This window comes from Peromyscus maniculatus, chromosome X (assembly GCF_049852395.1).
Source record: "Peromyscus maniculatus bairdii isolate BWxNUB_F1_BW_parent chromosome X, HU_Pman_BW_mat_3.1, whole genome shotgun sequence".
Lineage (NCBI taxonomy): Eukaryota > Metazoa > Chordata > Mammalia > Rodentia > Cricetidae > Peromyscus > Peromyscus maniculatus.
This window is the reverse complement of record NC_134875.1, coordinates 16,280,772-16,303,266: the sequence shown is the minus strand read 5'-3', so window position 1 is coordinate 16,303,266 and position 22,495 is coordinate 16,280,772. Positions and strand designations below refer to the sequence as shown.

The 22,495-nt window shown below is 38.9% G+C and overlaps 1 protein-coding gene across 1 annotated transcript in view; it reads left to right on the top strand.

The window, feature by feature from the left end:
- The first annotated feature begins 244 nt into the window (after positions 1-244).
- Positions 245-22,495, top strand: part of F9 (coagulation factor IX) — a 31,740-nt gene continuing 9,489 nt past the window's right edge. The window contains exons 1-6 of the mRNA XM_006993893.4: positions 245-400; positions 5,073-5,236; positions 6,533-6,557; positions 12,068-12,181; positions 16,617-16,745; positions 19,408-19,640. Of these exons, the coding sequence (XP_006993955.1) occupies positions 313-400; positions 5,073-5,236; positions 6,533-6,557; positions 12,068-12,181; positions 16,617-16,745; positions 19,408-19,640 (753 nt within the window). The 5' untranslated portion in view covers positions 245-312. The remainder of the gene's footprint in view (positions 401-5,072; positions 5,237-6,532; positions 6,558-12,067; positions 12,182-16,616; positions 16,746-19,407; positions 19,641-22,495) is intronic.

Sequence of the window (22,495 nt, the reverse complement as noted above, 5' to 3'; positions counted from 1 at the left end):
AATGGAATTCCCTTTTTATCTTTAAACTCTATAAGATTGCTCTCTGACAAAGATAAAATGAGTTCCAACTGATAAACGTTGCTGCCAGCACAACTGTAGCCCAGCCCCAGTGACAGAAGCCCGTGAAACCCAAGGTGCACTTTAATGATGAGCCCTGCTCATTCTCTTCACTTGACCCAAGAAACCACTGGAAATGGCCCAAAGACCCACTGAGGGATATGGACAGGAATTTCCCAGAAGTAAATCCAATTCAGCTCGTACTTTGGAACGATTGATCAGCTCTGACACTTGCACAATCTACTAACAAAGGTCATGCAGCACCTGAACACCATCATGGCAGAATCACCGGGCCTCATCACTGTCTTCCTTTTGGGATATCTACTCAGTGCTGAATGTGCAGGTTTGTTTCCTTTTCAAAGCTACATTGAATATGCTTCTCTTTTAGATACAAAAAAATTAGAACCACAATTTTCAACTAAACCAAGATTCCATGACTTTACGCTATAGTTTAGATTCCAGCAGGCAGCATGTCAGCTGGCAAATACGGGCTCTCTGGAAACTTCACCTTCTTCATTTTAAACAAGACCTGGAGCTTGTGATGCATTTCTATTTAATAGATAGTTATTCTTATGACTTAACAATGTAATTCCTCTTAAAATTTCTGTGTCCTTGGTTTAAAAAATGAAAGTGGGAAAATGTCTTAACAAAGAAATTGTAGAATAACCAGGAAAACATGTTAGTTTGTGATTTTAGACTCACCACCTTGAAATCAAAAGGGGAAACATCTAAATGACAGTGGTCTTATTTACCTAAAAAGTATTTATTGAATCTACATGTGTTTCAGCGTTTTAGAACTAGATGGTAAGGCATAGTTATAATGTATAAAATTATATATTTACAATTTAATTTCTCAGTTAAAATTGGAAGATTAACCTTTCTATATTAAGTGATCTGTCATGAAAGCTTCTACACAGATGAGAATAAATCAGCTCATCTGTGAGTCCACATGTTTCAGAACTGTTGTTTAGAGACCCCTAGTACTTACTCATAGACCTCTCTAGGGACAATACAAGTATAAAAACGGCTAGATAGAGTAGAAACTTAGTCCATGCAAAGTATAACATATTGGGTTTCTGTTTGGTTTCCTTTTTGCAACAACAGTGACTTTACTCCCCAGGGAAAGGCACACAGAGAAAAACTTACTACATTTAGACAAACAGCCTGCTCCCTCAAGATGCATTTATCACACTTACTTGTCAACCTACTAAAATCATCTCTAGCAGCTGACAGTGCCAGGATCAGGGGTGCCAACCCTGAACATCCCCAGAAAACAGGCTGGTCTTCTGGTTCCCACTCCAGACATGATGTCAACTGTGGAATCAGACTGAAAGCCTGAAGCGATGACATGAAAACGGAAAGGTTAAACTGCTCTTGCAAAGTGGGCAGACTAAGAGATGAAAAATACATGTTGGAAAAACTCATTATGTGGATCATAAAGTCAGGTCATTCAACATACTGTACCAGATTGACCTATGTGAGGACAAATGATCCAAACAATTTCTTATAAATTAGTAGTAAGGGGATGGTGTGTGTCAGAGGACTGATGCCCATCAGAAGACCTTGGATGATGGAAAAATAATAAAAGAATCAAGATTTCAGATGTGGGGCAATAATGACTGGAGATAATCCTAAAGAAATGTTAAATAGATGATCCTCAAACAATAGTGAGGAGAAAAGCAACAAGATTTTAGAGTCACTGTGGTCGGGGAGCCAAGGAATTGTCCCTGGGGTGGACAGTATTCATGTCTTCTGTTAAATTGTCGTGGTCTTCAAAAAGGAGACGCTGCATGTTCATAACTAGTGCCTTAGTGTGCCAATTTAGAATTGGAAATCAAAATCAGTCTGTGAAACAAATTTGGTTTTACAAAGTATACAGATCAAAACTGTCTTTTATGCATTCAGATATTAGTGCATTGCTGTTATGGTGCCTGGTACCGTGACTCTCTTGCTCCTCAAGGCTTGCTCAGCCTGCTTTCTTACACAACCCAGGGCTGCCAGCACAGGGGTGGCACAGCCCACAGTGAGTCTGACCTTCTCCCATCAATCATCAATCAATGAAGTGCACCACAGGCCAATTTTATGGCGGCATATTTTCAAAAGAGATTCCCTCTTCAAAGTGACTCGAGGTTGTGTCAAGTTGATATAAAAGCTAGCCAGAACACAGATATCCACCCATCCACACACCCTACACACATGTGTGTGTAATATATATATATATATATATATAATCATATGTATAGAGAGAGCAGTAAAACTAATCACTAATATGAGCATTTTATGTAGATAGTAACCCTCACACAGAAAGAGCCACATCCACAATAATGTAAGTATTCCAGAGGCTCTGTCTGGTTTGAATATTGGCTGTTAGAAATGAGGCAAGAAAATGGGGTGGGCCAGATCATCTAATAATTTTTAAAAGGCCCTAAGCTAAGGAAATTGAACAGTAGAGAGCAATGTGGAGGTGTAACAAGTGTGCGTGTAAAAATCACACCCTTCACTATGTTCTAGTGCTCAGTCTGGTAACACTCTAAGGAACTAATGAGACTCCAGGCTAGCCAGTCCAACCTTAAGTCTCTTGCAATCATCCAAAGGAAACAAATGTTCAGAACCTAGACAGTAGTCATAGAGAGAAGATGGACAATTGAAGTGATAATTATGAAATAGAGGTGAAGTGATTCAATAGCCACATGTATATGAAAGGTTTAAGAGACAAAAATAGAGTGTCTGAAGGGTTGAGTATAGTGTGATGATACCAACAAAGCACAGGCTCTGTAGGCAGACTTCTGACTCAAAATCCAGGCTGATCCTCTACTATGTGACAAGGAGGAATCAGGAAATACATGAAGTCAAAATGATGCTTTCCAAGATTACTACCAATAATGGCAATGGTAATTTCCTTGCACAGAGTGCAGGAAGGAAGTAAAGGCACTACAAAGCACATAGAAGAATTGGAGAAGGGAGAAAGCTCAGAGGCAAAAACAAACAAAAAAAACAGATAGCCTCAGAAGCTTGGGGGGAAAGTGAGTAACCAGGAATACGCTGGCTTATAATTTATCTCAGAGATCCTGTCAACATGATGATGAGGTACACATTCTTACACTGCTGCTACACCCATTTTACATTTGGGAAAGTTAAGATCCAGACATTGTATGACTTGTCTATGTCCACACAGTCAAAAAGAGTCAGATACATGATTCAAATCCTGTCCAGTCTGATTACAAAGCTTGCTTTTTCATTCCTCCACACTATAAATCAATACCATCATAGATGTTCTTCTATAAGAGTGACTTGAACCAAGCAAATGAATTGCTGTGGGAACTGAGATATAAATACACAAAGGTACCCATAGGCAGCTTGGTGGAACACACACCTGCCTCACATCGAGACTGCCTGGCAAGCAAAGCACTAACAAGGAGTGGAATGAATTGGGAAAGTTGGAAGAATTACAGGAAGATAAAGTAAATTCAGGGATTGAGAAAATATTCCCAAAGGGATTCAGAGAGCCAGGATGTCAGTGGTCAAAAATTTTCCATAAAGGATATAGCTACCACAAAATAAGGTAATAAAATTAAGTTCCATTTCTTCTCCTCTTTTAGGTTAATGAGAAAGTAGTACTAAATGCACTAGATAGTTCAGTTTGTAATATTATCAGCTACATCGATGCTCTCTCTAAGATTTATTTATTTATTATTTGTATTTGTATGTATGCATATGAGATTGAGTTTATATGCACCACATGCATGCTGGTGCCTATCTATGTAGGCCAGAGGACATCAGATCCCCTGGCACTGGAGTTACAGGCAGTGGAGCCACCTGATGTGGCTACTTATGTGATATTTATGGTGGGAATTAAACCCAGATCCTCTGTGAGATCAGTAAGTGTTTTTAACTACTGAACAATCTCTCCAGCCTCAATATTTAGAAAAAGGAGTAACTCCAAGCAGTTTTTCAGGATCCTGATATTGATTATGTACATTATATACATATATATACATATGTGAACATATACACATACATATGCATACACATGTATATATGGAGAGAGAGAGACAGAAAAACAGAAATAGATACAAAGAGGAAGAGGCAAGGAGAAGGAAAGGGAAGAAGGCAGAAAATTCAAAGCCTTCAATCCTCAAAAAAGCAGAAGTGTCCTATAGAGTAGGCAGTCATACCTAAAAGAAACCACATCATGAATGTCAGTGAAATGCTTACATCACTGGAATTCATATACCAACTAAAGGCATCATTGGCCTGAAGATAAAATCAATTACGGCATGATTGTTCCTCGATATCATATGAGAGGAACTGAGATCACATTTGTAGCTGGCCTACAGTTGGGATTTTGTTGATGTTGTTGTTTAATATATTTTCATACAAAACATTTTTATCATATTCTTTCCCCTCCTCACTGAATTCCTCCTATATCCTTCCAATCTATTTACCCACTCAACCTCCAACTTCATGTTTCATACATACATATATATATATATGTGTATATATATATATATATATATATATATATATATATATATATATATATATATAAAACAAAACAAAACAAAATCAAAACAGGCTTCTGTTCTTCATGGGATATTTGTTGCAAAGTCACTGGGAGACTACGTCCTCGAAACAGCCCAGCCAAGGTAATGATGGATCACCTTGCAAGGATCCTGCACTGAGCTATTTTCAAGTGATGACAAAGTGTAAAATTAACTGCTTATTTGAGAACTTCCTTTTTCATCCAAAGTTTTTTAAATACAAATACAGCTAAAAATGTGACCTTTTATTATTGGAGCTCTACTAAAAGTAAAATTGAATTTTAATTCCTAAATCTCAATATGTATACGGTACTGTGAGAATATCACAGATTTTGGCTCCATGCCCCAAAGAGAAATTAATTAGCTATAGAATTACTTGGATCACAAACAAACCTTTTCTTAAAAGACATGTTTCATTTTCAGAGTGTTTTCTTTTTTTCTCTAAAACTAAAGAAAAGTTCTTTTAAATTTCAGTTTTTCTTGATCGTGAAAATGCCACCAAAATTCTAATCCGTCCAAAAAGATATAATTCAGGGAAACTGGAAGAGTTTGTTCGAGGAAACCTTGAGAGAGAATGTATAGAAGAAAGGTGTAGTTTTGAAGAAGCACGAGAAGTTTTTGAAAACACTGAAAAAACTGTGAGTATACCACATCATACCAAAGCAATGTGTCCCAGAGCAAAAGATGGAAACTTTATTTTTTTTTACATTTTTTTAAATTGTATTTTATTTTTTATTTTATAATACTATTCAGTTCTACATAATAGCCATAGATTTCCTTGTTCTCTCCCTTCCTGCCCCCCTCCCCTTCCCCCCAGCCTACCCCCCATTCCCACCTCCTCCAGATCAAGGTCTCCCCGGAGGACTGGGATCAACCTGATAGACTCAGTCCAGGCAGGTCCAGTCCCCTCCTCCCAGATTGAGCCAAGCATCCCTGCATAAGTCCCAGGTTTCAAACAGCTAACTCATGCAAGGAGCTCAGGACCTGGTACCACTGCCTAGATGCCTCCCAAACAGATCAAGCCAATCAACTGTCTCACCTATTCAGAGGGCCTGATCCAGTTGGGGGCCCCTCAGCCTTTGGTTCATAGTTCATGTGCTTCCATTCATTTGGTTATTTGTCCCTGTGCTTTATCCAACCTTGGTTTCAACAATTCTCGCTCATATAAACCCTCATCTTTCTCACTAATTAGACTCCCAGCGCTCCACCAGGGGCCTAGCCGTGGATGTCTGCATCCAGATTCCTCAGTCCTTGGATGGGGTTTATGGCACAACTATTAGGGTGTTTGGCCATCCCATCACCAGAGTAGGTCAGTGCCGGCTGTCTCTCGACCATTGCCAGCAGTCTTTTGTGGGGGTATCTTTGTGGATTTCTGTGGGCCTCTTTAGCTCTTTGTTTCTTCCTTTTCTCATGTGGTCTTCATTTACCATGGTCTCCTATTCCTTGTTCTCCCTCTCTTTTCTTGATCCAGGTAGAATCTCCCGCTCTCTTTCCCTCGACTCTTGCCCTTCATTGCTCCCACTCATGTCCAGGCTGTTCATGTAGATCTCATCCATTTCTCCGTGTCTTTCTTGGGGTCCCGTTTTCCAGGTAGCCTCACTGGTGATGTGAGTAGCAGTAGGAATGGGGGACTAGAGAGAAGGCCCAGTGTTCTATTCCAGAGGACACAGGTTGAATTCCACTTTAGTTCCAGGAGATCCAACACCCTCTGTGAGTACTGCATGTACATGGTGCATGTGTGCATGCAGGCAGAACACCCATACACATAAAACAAAATGAAAACTATTTTTAAATCAATTTTTTAAAGAAAGAAACTTGTATTTGAAATCTTAAAGTACCAGTATGTATTACATCACAAATGTTATAAAAGAAAGTGAATCCACATCAAAATACTTTAAACACTGTCATAAAGTTGTCTTCTTTTTTTCTTACAGACTGAATTTTGGAAGCAGTATGTTGGTAAGCAATTAGTTTTATTTCCTAGCTGCTATATGAAACATTTGAGAATTGTGCTTTTTTTTCTTTATATAAGTAGAGATTGTAAAGTCTCAGTAACAAACTTCAATGCAGAAAGAAAGCAAAAACAATTGCTGAATGAAAGTTTGCTCTCATTAGTGGAGTTAAAGACACTGAGTGACAATGTTTACTATGTTAAATCCTCCAAGTCTTGACTTACCACCCCTTCCTGTTGCCCTTTTGATCACCTCTACTACTACTCTCCTCATTCCACAAAGGGGATCCTTGCACATCCTGGCAGTGTCCCCAGATTAGAGGAGTTATCTGGCTATCCCTGTTTACTGACTCTTCCCAGCTTCTGCTAGGCTCACTTCCTTACCTTGCTCAGGGACTTCGCCCAGATTCCACCAGCTCAATGAGTCCTCCCTTTATCAGGTATTAATACTTCAACCTGCTCCCTGGCAGCTCTGCCATTTTAGATACTTGTGTCCTGGTCTATTTTTTTTAACTACAGGTTGGGTACCACTTATCTAATATACTTGCAAACAAATGTATTTTAGATTTTGGCTTTGCTTTTTTGCAAGCATTAAATTATTTGCATATATGTAATGAAATATCTTTGGCATGGGATGCAAATCTAAATGCAGGATTTGTTTATAATATATATTTATGAGAATATCAATATATTCTTTAAACATGTTCCTTGAAGATCATGTCATACAATAATTTTAATAATTTTGTTTATGAAACTATTTCACAGCATGGAATTTTCCATTCGTGGCATCATGTTGGTATCCAAAAAGTTTTAGATTCTGGAGTAATTTGGAATTTGAGCTTTTCTATTGAGGATACTCAATCTGTAGCATTTTTCACAACAATTTATTGTTCATTTTCCCACCTAATAGAATGTGAGCTTCATTTTGGCAGAAATTAGTTACTTCACTTGTTGATGGGTTCCTGCCACCTACAGCAGTATACAATGGAGGCATGCAGTAAATATCTGCCCAATGAACTGACCCAAAGGAAAAAATGTAATACTTTAACAACAACCAATTTTATTATTTACATTATATCTTTGTACATTGTTAAATTTTGCCTGCAAATACAAATTTGAAACCATTTAAATCCAGAATTAGGATTTTGAGGGAAGTTTCACAGATTCACCTCCTTCAGACTATCCACATGAACAGAAACAAATGAACTGGGACACCTAGTCACTGAGCTCCATTAATTTGAGGTCCAGTTGGATTTTTTTACAGTTCCTTTCCTGGAGGAACTAGACAGTGTCATACCCTCAGAACTCACTCTGGTTTCTCCACATTCCATTTGAAGTCCTGAACGCAAAGAGGGAACCTTTGTCTCCCCTTAATTTCAAGGATGAATGCTTCCATGCCCATTTCTTCCCGAGTTGCCCCTAAAACTTCATCCAAACTCTATTTATACTGGAGTTAAAACTCTGAAGCTTGTGGCTTGTTTTTTTTCTAATGCAAACCAGGGGTTTGGGGAAGATATACCTCTGTTAGTAAAGTGCTTTCTATTGCTTTGATAAACACATAACCAAAAAGCCACTTGAGGAGGAAATGGTTTATTTGGCTTTCCCCTCTCACATTGAGGGAAGTCAGGGACGGACCTAAAGATAGAGCAATGAAAGGAACCATGGAGGAATTCTCCTCAGTGGCTTGCTCAACTATGTTTCTTACACAACCCAGTGGTGGCATTACCCACTGGGAGCTGGGCCCTCCCACATCAATCATTAATCATTAAAATGCTCTACAGACCAGCCTACAAACAATTTGATGGAGGCATTTTCTCAATTGAGGTTCTTTCTTCCAAGATGATACTGGCTTATATCATTAGCAAACAAACAACAACAACAACAAAAAATGTTCAGCCAGCACAGATGAAAACCTGAGTTTAATCCTTATCACCCACCATTTTTGCTGTTTGTGTGTATTTGGTATGTGGTTTGAGGACTGACCACTTTGTATCAGGTAGCCATTATAAGGATAATCCTTGGAGAGGTCATTCTCTTCTCTCAGCAGTCACCTATATGTCTTTGCCTAGGGGTGAGACTTTTTCCCCTTCCATGCTAACATGTCCATTGGTATTGCCATTGTTAAGATCTTGTTTATGCAGCCATTTCTAGGAAAGACTGTTTCACAACAGACTTTGGAGTATTCTGGCTCTTACAATCTTTCTGTCCCATCTTCTGTGATGCTCACTGAGCTATGCCCGCAAGAACTATGATACAAATGTATCCAGTGGGACTGGGCTCCCCATGTGTTGATCTCTGCATTGTGTCCAGTGGTGTTTTCTGTAATAGTCTCCATTTGCTTTACATAGAGACTTCTTTGATGAGATGTGGTGGCTACACTTACCTGTGGGTATAAGAATAAGATTTAGAATGTAGTTAAGGATTCTTCTGGTCTAGCAAAGTGGCAGTAGTAGATTCTCTTCTAAGAGCCATGACTTCAATAACCCTGAAAACATATACACACAAAGAACAAAAAGGGGTCTAGTGGGTTGTAATTAAATATTTTTGCATGGATATATACGTATGTGTGTATGTATGTATATTTAACAATAATAATGAAAGAAAAGGAGATTATCAATTTTAGAGTGGGGAGCATGGAGAGAGTTGAAGGGATGTGATTTGGGAAGGGCTAGAGGATACAAAGGAAAGGGAAATGTTGGGACTATATTCTAATTAAAATGTAGTAAAAATGGTAAAATACGAAAGTAATAAAAATAGAATAAATGATACAAAATAAAAGCTAGGTTTGGGTGGTGCTTGCCTATAATCCCTGCACTGAGGAGGTGGAAACAAAGATCTCTAGGGCTTTCTGGCTAGCCAGCTTAGCCTAATCAATATTCTCCAAGTTCAGTGAGAGATTGTCTCAGAAACACCCAGGATTGACTTCTACACACACACACACACACACACACACACACACACACACACACACACACACACACCAAAGAAACAACACTCATATCAATACTCACTCTAGCTACACTTGAACTCTCATGATCCCTTCACATCATACACACCAGCCCCAGGCCCTGCCCAAGCCCCAGCCACAGCAGCATACTTTGAAGTTGGGCAATGGTTTTCCAGGTGAGCTAAATTCAATCTTTGCTATACCTTGATTACAAATGTCCATGAAACATTAAGGACATACTTCTGTCACTGCTATTTTCACTACCAAAACATAAACAACACAAACAAGAACAGAAAAGGAACAAAGCCCATGCTTGTTTTCATGTGAGTTAAGATTCCTACCTACTATCAAATTAACCTGTACTACTCAGAAATAGCCTGGGCCCAGGCTCCTTAGTGCTATGTCAGTCTCTAGTATGACCTCATCATACAAGGAGCCTGACTAAATCAGCATTCGTCAGGCACCTTGTAGAGTACAGTTCACAGAAGCAGTCTATAGAATGCCTTATCACATTTAACCTTCATACAGTCCCATGTGTGAAGCATTATGAATTCTGTCTCACAAAGAAGGAAACAGGTGTAGAGGGGGTAAGGGAATCACAAGACCTGGAAGAGAAACCAAGTTCTCTTACCAATCCCCTTCTTTCATTATGACCTTGAAATCTGAACATTATTTTTCATCCAATAGGAACTTAAAAGTCTGTTGTTGTTGTGGTGGTGGTGGTGGTGGTTGTTGTTGTGGGCTTATTTCTTTTCGTTATATGTGTGTGTGTGTGTGTGTGTGTGTGTGTGTGTGTGTGTGTGTGTGTGTTTATTTTGTATGTGTGTTTGTGCAGCACATGTGTGACTGGTATGGAGGCAAGAATGGGGGTATCAGATCCCCTGGAACTGGAGGTATGAACTGACATAAACAACCATGTGTGTGGTGGGACTGAACCCAGATCCTCTGCAGGAGCAGCAAGTGCTCTTGACCACTGAGCAACCTTTTCAGCTCCAGAAGGCAGCAGTATTAAAGGAGAATCTCACTTGTCTTGTCTCCTGTTGTCTTTGACCCCTACTAACTATGGCTTTCTCCCGGCCTATAGTACACAGAGATAGGAACCCAAAGGAGGGCTAAATGCAAAATAAAACGACACTCATTTTGAAGATATGTCTCAGCAAATGAGTTTCCTATGCAGCTGGCTGCAAGCCCAGACCCTTTCACTGAAACACCCTAAATAATTCAGATTCATTGGTCTATAATATAAAGTGCAAATGTAGCTCGTTTTTAGACCAGTTCTGAACATCAATAATAATAAACCAGAGATAATGTATTTTGTTTTCATAGAATTGGAACAAATTGCAGTATCTGTGCAAAAGCACATTGGATCAAGGGGCAGAGAGGGCAAGGTCTAATTTTTACAGCAATCCAATTTTCCAGAGAGTTTATTTCTGAAAAAAAAAAAAGGATTCTAGTCCCTTAGTCAACAGAACCTAGACACATGCTTCCATCAGATAGTAGGGAAAGAACATGGGACTCTACACAGTATATGTCAAGGAGTTTGGCTGTATATAAAGTATGATTAGTAACTAGACATTTCTCTTTGATTCCTCCCTTTTTTTTCTCTCTTTGATCTTTGATACCACTTTATCTCATGGTTTTCTTTCTCATATGTGGAGTCCTACAGACCTAGTTAGCAAGTTTTCTATAGCTCAAAATACATAGCTCTCTCCTGGTTGGATTCAGCCTATCCCCCTTGAAGCTTTCTTAGTAGTATGAATGGAGTCCAAACACTAAGAAAACAGACTTAAAGGTTCCCTTCTGTTCCTAACCCTTCCCCTCTTTCCTATTCCTTCTTCCTGTTTTTATGTTTTTATGTTTGTTTGTTTGTTTGTTTGTTTGTTTGTTTTACTATCAGTGTCTTCAAAGACTGTAAATGTAGAAACTTCAGAAAACATAGAGTGGAAACAGCAAATCTATTCGCAAAGCACATCCAATAGTACTTTTAAGTTGCTGATGGTGCACTGAACATTGTTGCTCACTTGGAAGCTAAGTGGTAGGCAGAAAACCATCTTTAAGCTTCTGGCACCTTCCCTGTTGTCACAGACCCTTGCTTCATATGATAGGTAAGTGGATACTTTTGCCCTGTGCCTGGGCTGCCGGTTCCTTGAATGGAAACACCTTTATTGTCTAACATGGCTTGCTCTGCAATTCTTATAATAAAATGGCCTTGTATGAAACATGGATAGTATTTGTTGAAGTGGTTCAATTTGATTTGATTTATGGTTAACCTGTTCCCATTCCATGAAGAAACATGGACAATCCCTCTCGTTGTCTGCTGATATAGTAATTTCCACGCAAATGCATCTTCCCTATTCCCTCCGATTGTATGCCTCCCTCTGTGCAATTTCCAGGATGGCATTGGCCTTTGCTGCAGTGGCTTCTAGAAACTCGGAAGAACAGGTGCATCGCTTGCCCATCTGCAGTTAGCTTGCAGCTTGGTAGTTCTTCCTTGACCCTAAAAATCAGAATCCTAGCCTCATATGTCTACTCAGTTTATCTGATAATTCAATTTCTTAACCTGTCTTAAAGATGGAGATCAGTGTGAGTCAAATCCTTGTTTAAATGGTGGAAAATGCAAGGATGATATTAATTCCTATGAATGTTGGTGCCAAGTTGGATTTGAAGGAAGGAACTGTGAATTAGGTAAGTAATTGTTTTATTATTCATAGTCCACAGTTTCCTTTTTAAACCAGATGAAACAGGAAATTGAAATATTTATATACCATACATTTATCTTAAAACACACTTCAAAGCTTATAAACATTCACTTTCTCTGTAGTCAGTTTCCAGGGTATGAATTCAATCTAATATTGAGTGGTAATGTCCCATTCCCTTTACTTATTAATCCTTAATACAGTCATATGTGCTCAGTACCATTATTATTTCCATTTTATGAACATTAGAAGACTGCAGCACCAACATAAGAGGTATAAATGGTTGAGCGAGGAAGTGAACTTCAGCTGAACTGTACACAAAACTCTTAGAAAACTGCACCCATAAAATGGTTTGAACTTGTGACTGAGTTGCTGTCAATCTAGGCAGAGGCAGTGGATAATCTATAGACCTGGGCAAGACAGGCTCCCATGTAATAGGAACTCTTCCAGATGAACAAAGCATTTTATAAGTTAAATTTGTTATAAAGATCAGAGATTGTTCCTCAATCAACAGTATTGATTATATCAAATAGTAACAGGAAAAAAGTAACTTGCAAATGTAATATTTTGGTTTTTTTCTTCTAATAGCCTAGAATATTTCTTTTTTTGAGATTTTTGTGATTTGCACAGTAAAACCCGAAGTCCTTCTCCTACTTGGTTACTGCCTCTGGATGCAGTATTGCTGACATTGTGACTGAGACAAGCATATGGTACCAAGAAAAGATTTTGCACTCTGAAATTCTAGGAGAATAGAGGTACAATCCAAAAGAAAGAATTTAACACCACAGGCTACATGGCTAAAGATAAAGAGTAGAAAAGTATCAGGACACTATTAAGGCTGTATAGCCACCTCTCTGACAGATGAACAAGGCATAAAATGAAATGAAAGGCAGCAGCTGCACTTGCCCTATTGAGAAAGGGGATGAAAGTCCCTGTCATATTGTTCAGTACCAAGGGGAAGTTCATTGATCATCTTCCTTTGAAATCTGAAAGATCTCAGAATAAAAAGAAAAGTTGAAAGGACAAAGGAATTTCAAAAGAAAGAATGAATGCTAGTGGGTGAACTAATATACTCGGGCTGGACTTCCATTTGTTTAGGGTGCCTCGTGTAGCAATAAAGCACTGTTTGAGTTCCACTCCTGTGGGTGTGTTAATTGGCTCAACATCTCTAAAGTGCCATTTGTTCTGAAAGATCATCATTTCAAATTCAGACTTACTTAGTGAAATTTAGTCCTCATATTCCAGATATATACAGGAATGCTTTGAGTAGTTACTCATTATTGGCTCAAATGATGAAACTATTGGAGTGTAGGGAATGAATAACATAGTCTGTTATAATTGAAGGCCACAGTGTAGTAGATGGTCATTGCAAACATAAAGGTTGGGATGGAACGATGGTCCAACAGTTAAGAGCATTGGCTGCTCTTCCAGAGGAACTGGGTTCAGTTCCCAGAGCCTACATGGTGGCTCACAGCTCTCTGTAACTACAGTTCCAGGAGATACAAAGCTCTTTTTTGGCATCTGCAGTCACCAGATATGCACATAGTATACAAACTTACATGAAGATAAACCTTACCCATACATATAAAAATATAGTAGTGAAATAATTTTAAATTTTAAAATGTCTCTCTAGTTTTATTTATTTTTATTTTATGTTTAAGGATTTTTTTTTCTGCATGTATATCTGGGTACCATGTGCATGCAATGCCCAAAAATGCCAGAAGGTGGCATGGGATCCTCTGGAACTGAAGTTAAAAGTGGCTGTGAGCCTCCACGTGGGTTTTGGGAATGAATTTGGTTTGTTTGAAAAAGCAGCAAATGCTCTTAACCAATGAGCCAGCTCTCTGGTTCTTTATCTTGTTTTAAAAGACAGTTTGAAAGGAGGAAGAGAACAGCCTCGAGGAATGTGAACATAAGCTCAGAAATGCTCTAACAATATGTGGGAGGTTACGGTCCATAGAGAAAAAGTGCTAAATCTACAACTGGCAACATCTCAATGCTCCTTGGTTCCCACATTTGTGTTTGTTCAGGGCTCTGTAGCTGTATTGCAGCCACCACCATACTTAGCCTCTGGGGTATATTGATCAGATCCAACCAATTTGATAAAGGGTTTTTTAAAAAATCTTTTCAGCTCAGCTGGTTCAGAAACAAAATGGAATTCTGTCAGAATGCTCTTTATCTCAGACACTAGAGGAGAGCAACAACAAAGCATGTACAAACTCCCATTTAAGCTTCTTGCCTCAAGCTGAACTGAGCAAGAATCTGAGAAGTCACTAGGCGGCACAATTTATAGGTGTGTGGGCCCATGCCTCACCTTGTGTATGAAAAGCAAAGATTTCCACTGTTGTGATCTTTTGCTTTCTTTCCCCCTGTTCATCAGAGCTCCTAGTCAGGGGAATGAGAAGCAACCATTTGGGGCATGCTTTCTAGTTAGAAAATAAAAAACAAGAATTAATTGGCTACTGTCTGCCTTTGGCTAGAATAAAGATCTCCGGATTTCCTCTGCTGCAGAAGAAATCCAAGTATCTATCATCAGGTAGATCAAGGTCTGCAAGAATCTAGTCATCTTTTCCTCCTAAAGAATGCAAGAAACATTTCCCAACAGAAAAACAGAGTGGGAAGAAAAAATTACAAAAGAATATTCTCTGAGGTTGTTTTATGGTTTGGGGTTTTGTTTGTTTTAATTTTAATTTTTGCAGGACACCCCAGACACAACTATCTCCTTTATTGTGTATTTTTGGAATGGGAAAAATATTTCATTTAGCTGAATAACATATGTTTTCTGGCAAACCTGTTAAACAGAACAAAATTTTGTTAAGGCTGTGATGGCCAACCTGGTGCTGTCAGGACCAAGGAAAACCCATACCCAACCTAGTGTTTGACATCTAAGTGCTCAACAACTGATTAATGAGTTCCATTCTGTTTCTCAGGTCCTGCTCTATTGACCTTTCCCCTGGAATTTCTTGCGCTATAATTCTATTTCTAGAATCCTGAGCCTTTGGCTGCAGGGAAAAGTCTGCTGATGCTACAGCAATACATCCCACCGCATGAACCAACCAAGCCAGGGATCAAGAGTAGCAGCAACATGCTGGGCCAGAAAGGGCAATGGCAAATAAGAAAATGATTGAAAGGTCTGGTTGCTTAACCAAGGACACAGAAGCAGAATAGAGAAATCACACCAAGTTTACTGATTCCCGTCACACATGCCCTGGACACTACAAGTTTGTTCTCACCACCTGCCTCTGTTAACTTATCACAATCTCAATACTGATGGAACATTTTCTACACACGGTATTTGATTTGGCTGAACACTTCAGTATTGCTTTGTAGCAACGATATGATAGCTAGGAACAAGAAAAGAGCCAGAAATGTTATCGACACTCATGAGGGGAAAGGTTCTAAAAACTAAATAAATGCAAAACAGCAGATGCCATCTTTTTTTTATCGTGTACTTGGTGGGTTATTGGCAGCAAAAATTAAATCTCAGGTTGGTTCTTTTATTCCCTCCTCTTGATAACAGTTTATTTTCCTCTCCTGATTTACTGGACTATCAGTAAGCACTATGAACTATTTATCATATGAATGTTAAACAGTTAAAATAAATACACATACAGAAAGGATGCTGGATATGGAGGCAATATACAAATACCAGTTGTGTTTATACCAGAATAAATAGAAAATAAGTTTTGGGATGGAATTAAGTGTTTAGTAATAAAAGAAAGATATACAAGTATTCTAAACACACTCTGGCTTCTGTGGATACACACACACACACACACACACACACACACACACACACACACGCACATTAGTATTTTAACAAATAATAGAATAGATGGATGAAAATTGTATTAATACAATGGACTGCTACACAGCAATGTAAATGAACTACTGCTATACAAAAGCATATAGATGAATCTCATAAATACATTGCTAAAAGAGAAGACTATCTATGCTGTTTACATAAAGTTCATGAACTACCAAAGCTATTTACTCTGTTTGAAGCCCACGTAGTGATAACTTCTGTAAAGGGGAAATGATTGGGGGAACATTACAGGACTTGTGGGGGTTGGTAATGTCCTATTTATTAACCTGTGCAGCATTTGAACAGGTGCATTTACTTTGCAAAACTTGACACAAAAGTTTTATTGCTTAAATCAATAGGTTTCTAGTTGTAGCTCATGATTTAGTCAAAGTACAATATCCAATTAATTGATTATACATAAAATCAAAATGTTGCCAACCCCATCTTCATGAATTACTGAGAATGTTATTTTGCCTCATTTTCTACTCTACTCTTAACTCAATGCTCCCAGGTTGTTGTTTCAACTTATGTTTAACCCAGACATGAGCCTGTAGTTTTGTATAGTTTTTGAAATGTGTATCAGATAAGCCATTAGGGTTTTCCTTTTCTTTTCTTTTAGATGCAACATGTAACATTAAAAATGGCAAGTGCAAGCAGTTTTGTAAAAATGGTGCTGATAACAAGGTAATTTGTTCCTGCACTGATGGATACCAACTTGCAGAAGACCAGAAGTCCTGTGAACCAGCAGGTCAAAATCTAAATAAGTTATTTAATGAAAATCTCTATTTGGATCTTTAGCATTTGAACTACCTTATTTTAGACTTTTTTAAAAGGTTTATTTCTTTTTATTTTATATGTATGAGTGTCTTGTGTGCATGTATGTATTATACATTGTATGTACAATGCCCATGGAAGTAAGAAGAGGGCATCAGATCCCCTGAAGTGGAGTTACAGAGGCTGAGTGGGCTAATATGTAGGTGCTTCCCTAACCCTCCATAACTCCAGTTAAATAACCCAGGTTCAGTTCCTTTGCACAAGCAGTCAGTGCTCTTAACTACTGAGAAATCTCTTCAGCCCCTAGGTTTCCTTATTTCAATACTTACTTGTATCTACTTCCTTTGAAACTGAACAAAAGCTTAGTAGCTTGAAGTGAACAAATTAAGTTTACAAATGGCATCATCACTTAAATTCAGTAATTATGTACAGCCTGAATTTTTTTTCTGGGTCCATGTTTTTTCTAAGATTTCTATATCACAAAGAAATGGATTTGTGTGATCTCTATGTGAAATATTTGAGGTTCAACATATCAAACTAGTAATATGTTACCATAGCATAAAAGACATATAAATACATGGCTGACTTGTAAGTTTCTAGGAAAAAGATGCCAAATGTTAAGCATAAGTCTGTTGGAGGCCGAGTTAGTTCAGTCTATTAAAGTTACTTCCTGACTTGAGTCATAAACTGGGTTTCTATACTAGCTGTCAGACTGGATCCAGCAACTGTTTATGCACTCCTAGGCTGAGCCACACCATCTTTACAGTGAAGGGCAAAGCAACGTTTCACAGATGTGTGAGCATGCAACCATGTTGACAGATCATCACTGTGTTTAGCACATCTCCACATACATTGCTCACCTCTGAAGCCATAGTTTTGACTGGTGGGGGGAGAGAGAGAAACTTTGCAAGACCAAAAGAAGGAAAATAAAGTGCCTGATGTGCAAACCTGAGGACCTGAGTTCAAATCCCCAGCACTCAAAAGCCAGGCAGTATGAACCCATGACCCCAGCACTGAAGGGAAGGGGGAGATAGGACCAGCCAGAAATAGTGAGCTCCAGGTTCAGGGAGAGGTCCAGCCTCAAAAGTAATTTAGAAAGCAGAGAAATAGACGAGGATGCTTGCTGTCAACCCCTGGCTTCCACACATACAGGCTTGGTTTCTCACACCAGCCCACATATGTGCCCACACACATATACCCCACCTACAAATAAAAAAGAAGTACAATTTTGAAGCAAGCCAGGTACAGTTTCTCTTGTGTTTCCAAAGCAAGATTTTTTTTATTAAATTGGTACATTCAATTATGAACCATTCCTCTATAACTGTAGATTTGATACCTATCTCAGTAATGTACCAGGCAGAGGAAATTAAAGAGAGGCCCAGAATACAAGAGTGTATCTGCTACAAGTAAAATGAAAAGCCTTTGATGCTTCACCTTCTGCCTGTCCTTCCTTCTGCCTGCTTTGTCACATACATTGCCTTACCACAGCTTGCCTTAGGGGTGTGTGTGTGTGTGTGTGTGTGTGTGTGTGTGTGTGTGTGTGTGTGTGTACATACACATCTGTTCACACTTAACATTAAAAAGCTAACTTCCAATGAAGGCAGCTGGCACAGAAGCTTAGTCCTTAGAAGCCCTTCCATGCTCTAAGAGAGGAAAATGAAAATTGAAAAGCACCTCCAACTATTAAGAGTTCCATTTGAATGTAGCCTTAGCTTTAGCAGAGGAAGTAGGCCAACCTTAAAATAAGCTGTCCTGCCTTTTCAAAGATAACAGTCCCTTTTCTCAAGCCATTGTTGATCCTGTACATTTATGCATGAGTATTTTAAACTAATTTCCTATTTTTCAACTACAAACTGCCTTCATGATACTTAGCCATAGCTGGTTGCTATAGAAATGTCTGGTATATGAAACGTAACTAAAAGGAGAGGAAACCATGAAAATGAAGTGTGAGGTGACTTTGTTTGGCTACAAATTTCCATACTGGTAGCCCCCAGTATATCAATAGATGATTTGTTGGGAAATAAGTCAAACCAAGCGGGGGTGGGGGGGTGGGGGGTGGGGGGATGGTCAGATCTTAGTAAACATGGCTTTGGTTATCATATTAGTAACCTATACCTATTTGGTAAATTTTGACAAATACAATTGAATCATAATGAGCTCTCTTCAAAATTCCACATTAGAATCTCCAGTGCATTAATAGTCTACAAAAGAGACCCTGTTAATAACATGTAATAGAAGCCCCTTGTATCTTATCCTAAAAGGAAAGTTACATAGCACCCCTTCCAGATTTCCAGTCTTGGGAAGGGATCTTGGAAGTAAGATGTTAATTGAGAAGCTAGATAGAAAATCATTAGATTTTTTAAAGTCTTAGTAAATTTGATTTCAGAACACCTATTTAATTTCCATAAAGATGGTGGATTCCAAAGCTAAATGATCTCCCCCATGGAAGTGTTAAAAACTTTGCATGAAAATAACAGTCAGCCTTTTAGTTTGAAATTATATTCATTTTTTAAATGTAGATGGGCCTACTTCTCCAAAGTGACAGCAATGCATGAACTTCATTCTCAGTTTTTGTAATGCAGTTCCATTTGCTACTGTGAAATATCAGAATATTCTCCTTTTTTCTATTTCTGTAGTTCCATTTCCATGTGGAAGAGTTTCTGTTTCATACAGTTCTAAGAAGCTCACCCGTGCAGAGACTATTTTTTCTGACATGGGCTATGAAAATTCTACTGAAGCTGAATTCATTCTGGATGACATCACTGACGGCACCATTCTGGATAACGTCACCGAAAACAGTGAATCACTGAATGACTTCACTCGAGTTGTTGGTGGAGAAAATGCCAAACCAGGTCAAATCCCTTGGCAGGTATTCTATATTGATAGTGTGTTTACAAGCTGGAGCACAGATGGCAAAAGACAGGCTGGATAAGGAGCAGTGCTAGGACATTAGAAAGACCTATGGGAATTGTGAGATGTACTTAGGTAGATTTCATCACTCAGCAAAATAAAAACCCCAAAGGTAAGCATCTGGTGAAAGACATGTCCAGGGACAGCTACCAGACTAGGTCAAAAAAGAATTTGGTACTAAACAAACAGCACAGTAGGATTCCAAACAACTGGTCAGCAACAGGGATGTCCGTAAATGAGTGCTCTCTCTCTCTCTCTCTCTCTCTCTCTCTCTCTCTCTCTGTCTGTCTCTTTTTCTCATACACACACACAGACATACACATTGGGGCTCACAGAACGCCTTCAGTCCCTGGGCAAACTAGTGAGTAAGAAAGTCTCTAGGCCCAGACAAAGTGATGGGAATAAAGAAAGGGACTCACATGGAAAGGATTAAGGCAAAAACTAGTTTCCGAGAATAAACATATGAGGCCTGATCTACTGCCACATTTCTCCAAGTCTGGCAGTATGCCCAGATCACCAAGAATTTGTTAGGCATGCAATGCAATCTCACACTCCATCCCATTCCCACTGGATTCGAACCACTAGAGGGAGAGGCCCAGCAAGCAGGGTTCAAAGAAGCCCTCCAGGTCATTCTGACACATACCGTAGTTTGAAAAACCACTGTACTAAAGGAAGCACACAGAAACCAGCTTCCAAAATACCAAACAAAGGACTCGATCTACAGTCTTCCAAGTGTGTTCTGCACACAAACTGCATGTAAAGTATTAACTTTGTGTATTTTTTTTATATAACCAAGAGTGAGATTAGTAGCAAAGCGCAGGACTTAATTATCCATTCAACCAAAGCCTCAGTGATTCCATTTATGAGGGAGACAAGCCACCTCCTCCCACCTCAATACAAGGAGCTAGTCTGTCCTTACATAAATTGGGCTGGCCCATAAGATAATCAGCACATGTGGTTACTTAAATTAACTGGTTAAAAGAATCGTTTCCTCTGTGACTTCTGCCACACTTCCAAGGAATAATGGTCACATATGGTTGGTGACTATTATACTGGAAAGGGCAAGTATAAAGAGAATATGTCTATCATTACATGTATTTCTGTTAGTGTATATATCATGGTTTAGTCTATTTTAAAACTCCTTAGGCCACAGTCATAATTTAGTAGCGATTTCAATGATTCTTCACACCAAAATATTTTCTCTAGTGGAGTACAGACTTTTACAACATCAGAGACTGATAGTTTGGATAACACTGCAATCATCAAATTAGTTACAATTTAAGGAACCAAGGTCAATTAGATGTATTCATCTAAATTTCAGGTTTAACAACACTAGAAATTTCTGAAATGAGCTAGGAATCCTAGCTGTGTGTCTATCCAGGAGTCTTCAAAATGTCTGCTACTCTGCCATTTTCTAGGATAGCAGGTGAAAGATATTAAACATATACTTGGGGACAGAAGAAAATCCTACAGACACTGAATATGTAGACAATAAAATGTCTCTGTATATACATTTATATACCCTCTATCCCTCCTTAAAGGCACCTTCCCAGAGCTACATCCCTTATGCCCTCATCATCCTTTCCCTTGCTCTCTCACATCTTTATTGCTTGTCATTATCCTTGGTCAAACTAACCCTCTCTAGTGACCTTTGAACAATCTCTCTTGGGTTCGGACACTGTAATGTTTTCATTCTATTTAACATCAGTGTAGCTAATTCTAATTTTGTTTTTTTGTGTTCTTGTGTATTTTCATTCCTTATATTTCCAATGTCCATGTGCAAGGTGGTTGCATTAGTTACTTTTATGTTGCTGTGATAATGCACCATGACCAAAGGCAACTTAAGGAAGGGGGAGCTTACTTGGGCTTATGATTGCAAAGGGATAAGAATCCATCATGGAGGGAAGGCATAGCAGCTGGAGATCAGATCTTCAACCACAAACATGAAGCAGAAAAATGGAAGTAGGGTGAAGATACAAACTGTCAAAACCCACCCTAGTGAAGGGCAGGCAGCCCCTGCTCCCCAGACAGCACCACTAGCTGGGAACTGAGTGTTCACATACCTGAGCCTATGGGGGGACATGTTCTATTTCAACCACCACAGTGGCCCTAACAAAAAAATCTTATTTTGTGACAGTGACCCTCAACGTGCCAGAGGGGCATAAAGCAATTTTATCCAGGGACTTATTAACAACAACTATCATTTCCTCTTTAAATAAGGCAGAATGTTTTTAATTCCAAGATGTTTACATTGAGGTCTTAGTATTGCCACCCTTAGTAAATGAAATGGCAAAAATATGGGGTAGGGGAATATAGTCTCAGTTTAGTCACACAGTCTGGAGTTTCCACCCACTCCCTTTAGAGCAGGTGCTTAGCAGGTACCTATGCATAGCAGACCCTGGATTTTCTTTTCAAGGAGAAGAGACTAGTAGATGGTGGCTGCAGCTCTGTGAGGAAGAATACAGTGGTTCTGAAACATGAGACATCACTTGCAACTGTCACCTAGAAAAGTGTCTCAAATTGCTTGTGTTTCCTAAAAGCCTTTCCAATCAGAATTGGTTCTTTTGTTAGGCAAGTCGGTGGGAGAGAAGAACAAAGTGAGCACTCAAGTGAAGAAATCCCACAAGGAACAAAGAATTGACTTTCATCAGGAATCACCAATAGTTTGAATAAACTAGACATGTTTCATCTATTAAAAGGTTTAGGTGGAGCTGGTGATATCTCAGTAGTAGAGTGCTTGCTTAACATGAGTATAGCCCTGGGTTCAAGTCTCAGTAAGAGAGAGAGACAGAGAGAGAGAGAGAGAGAGAGGGG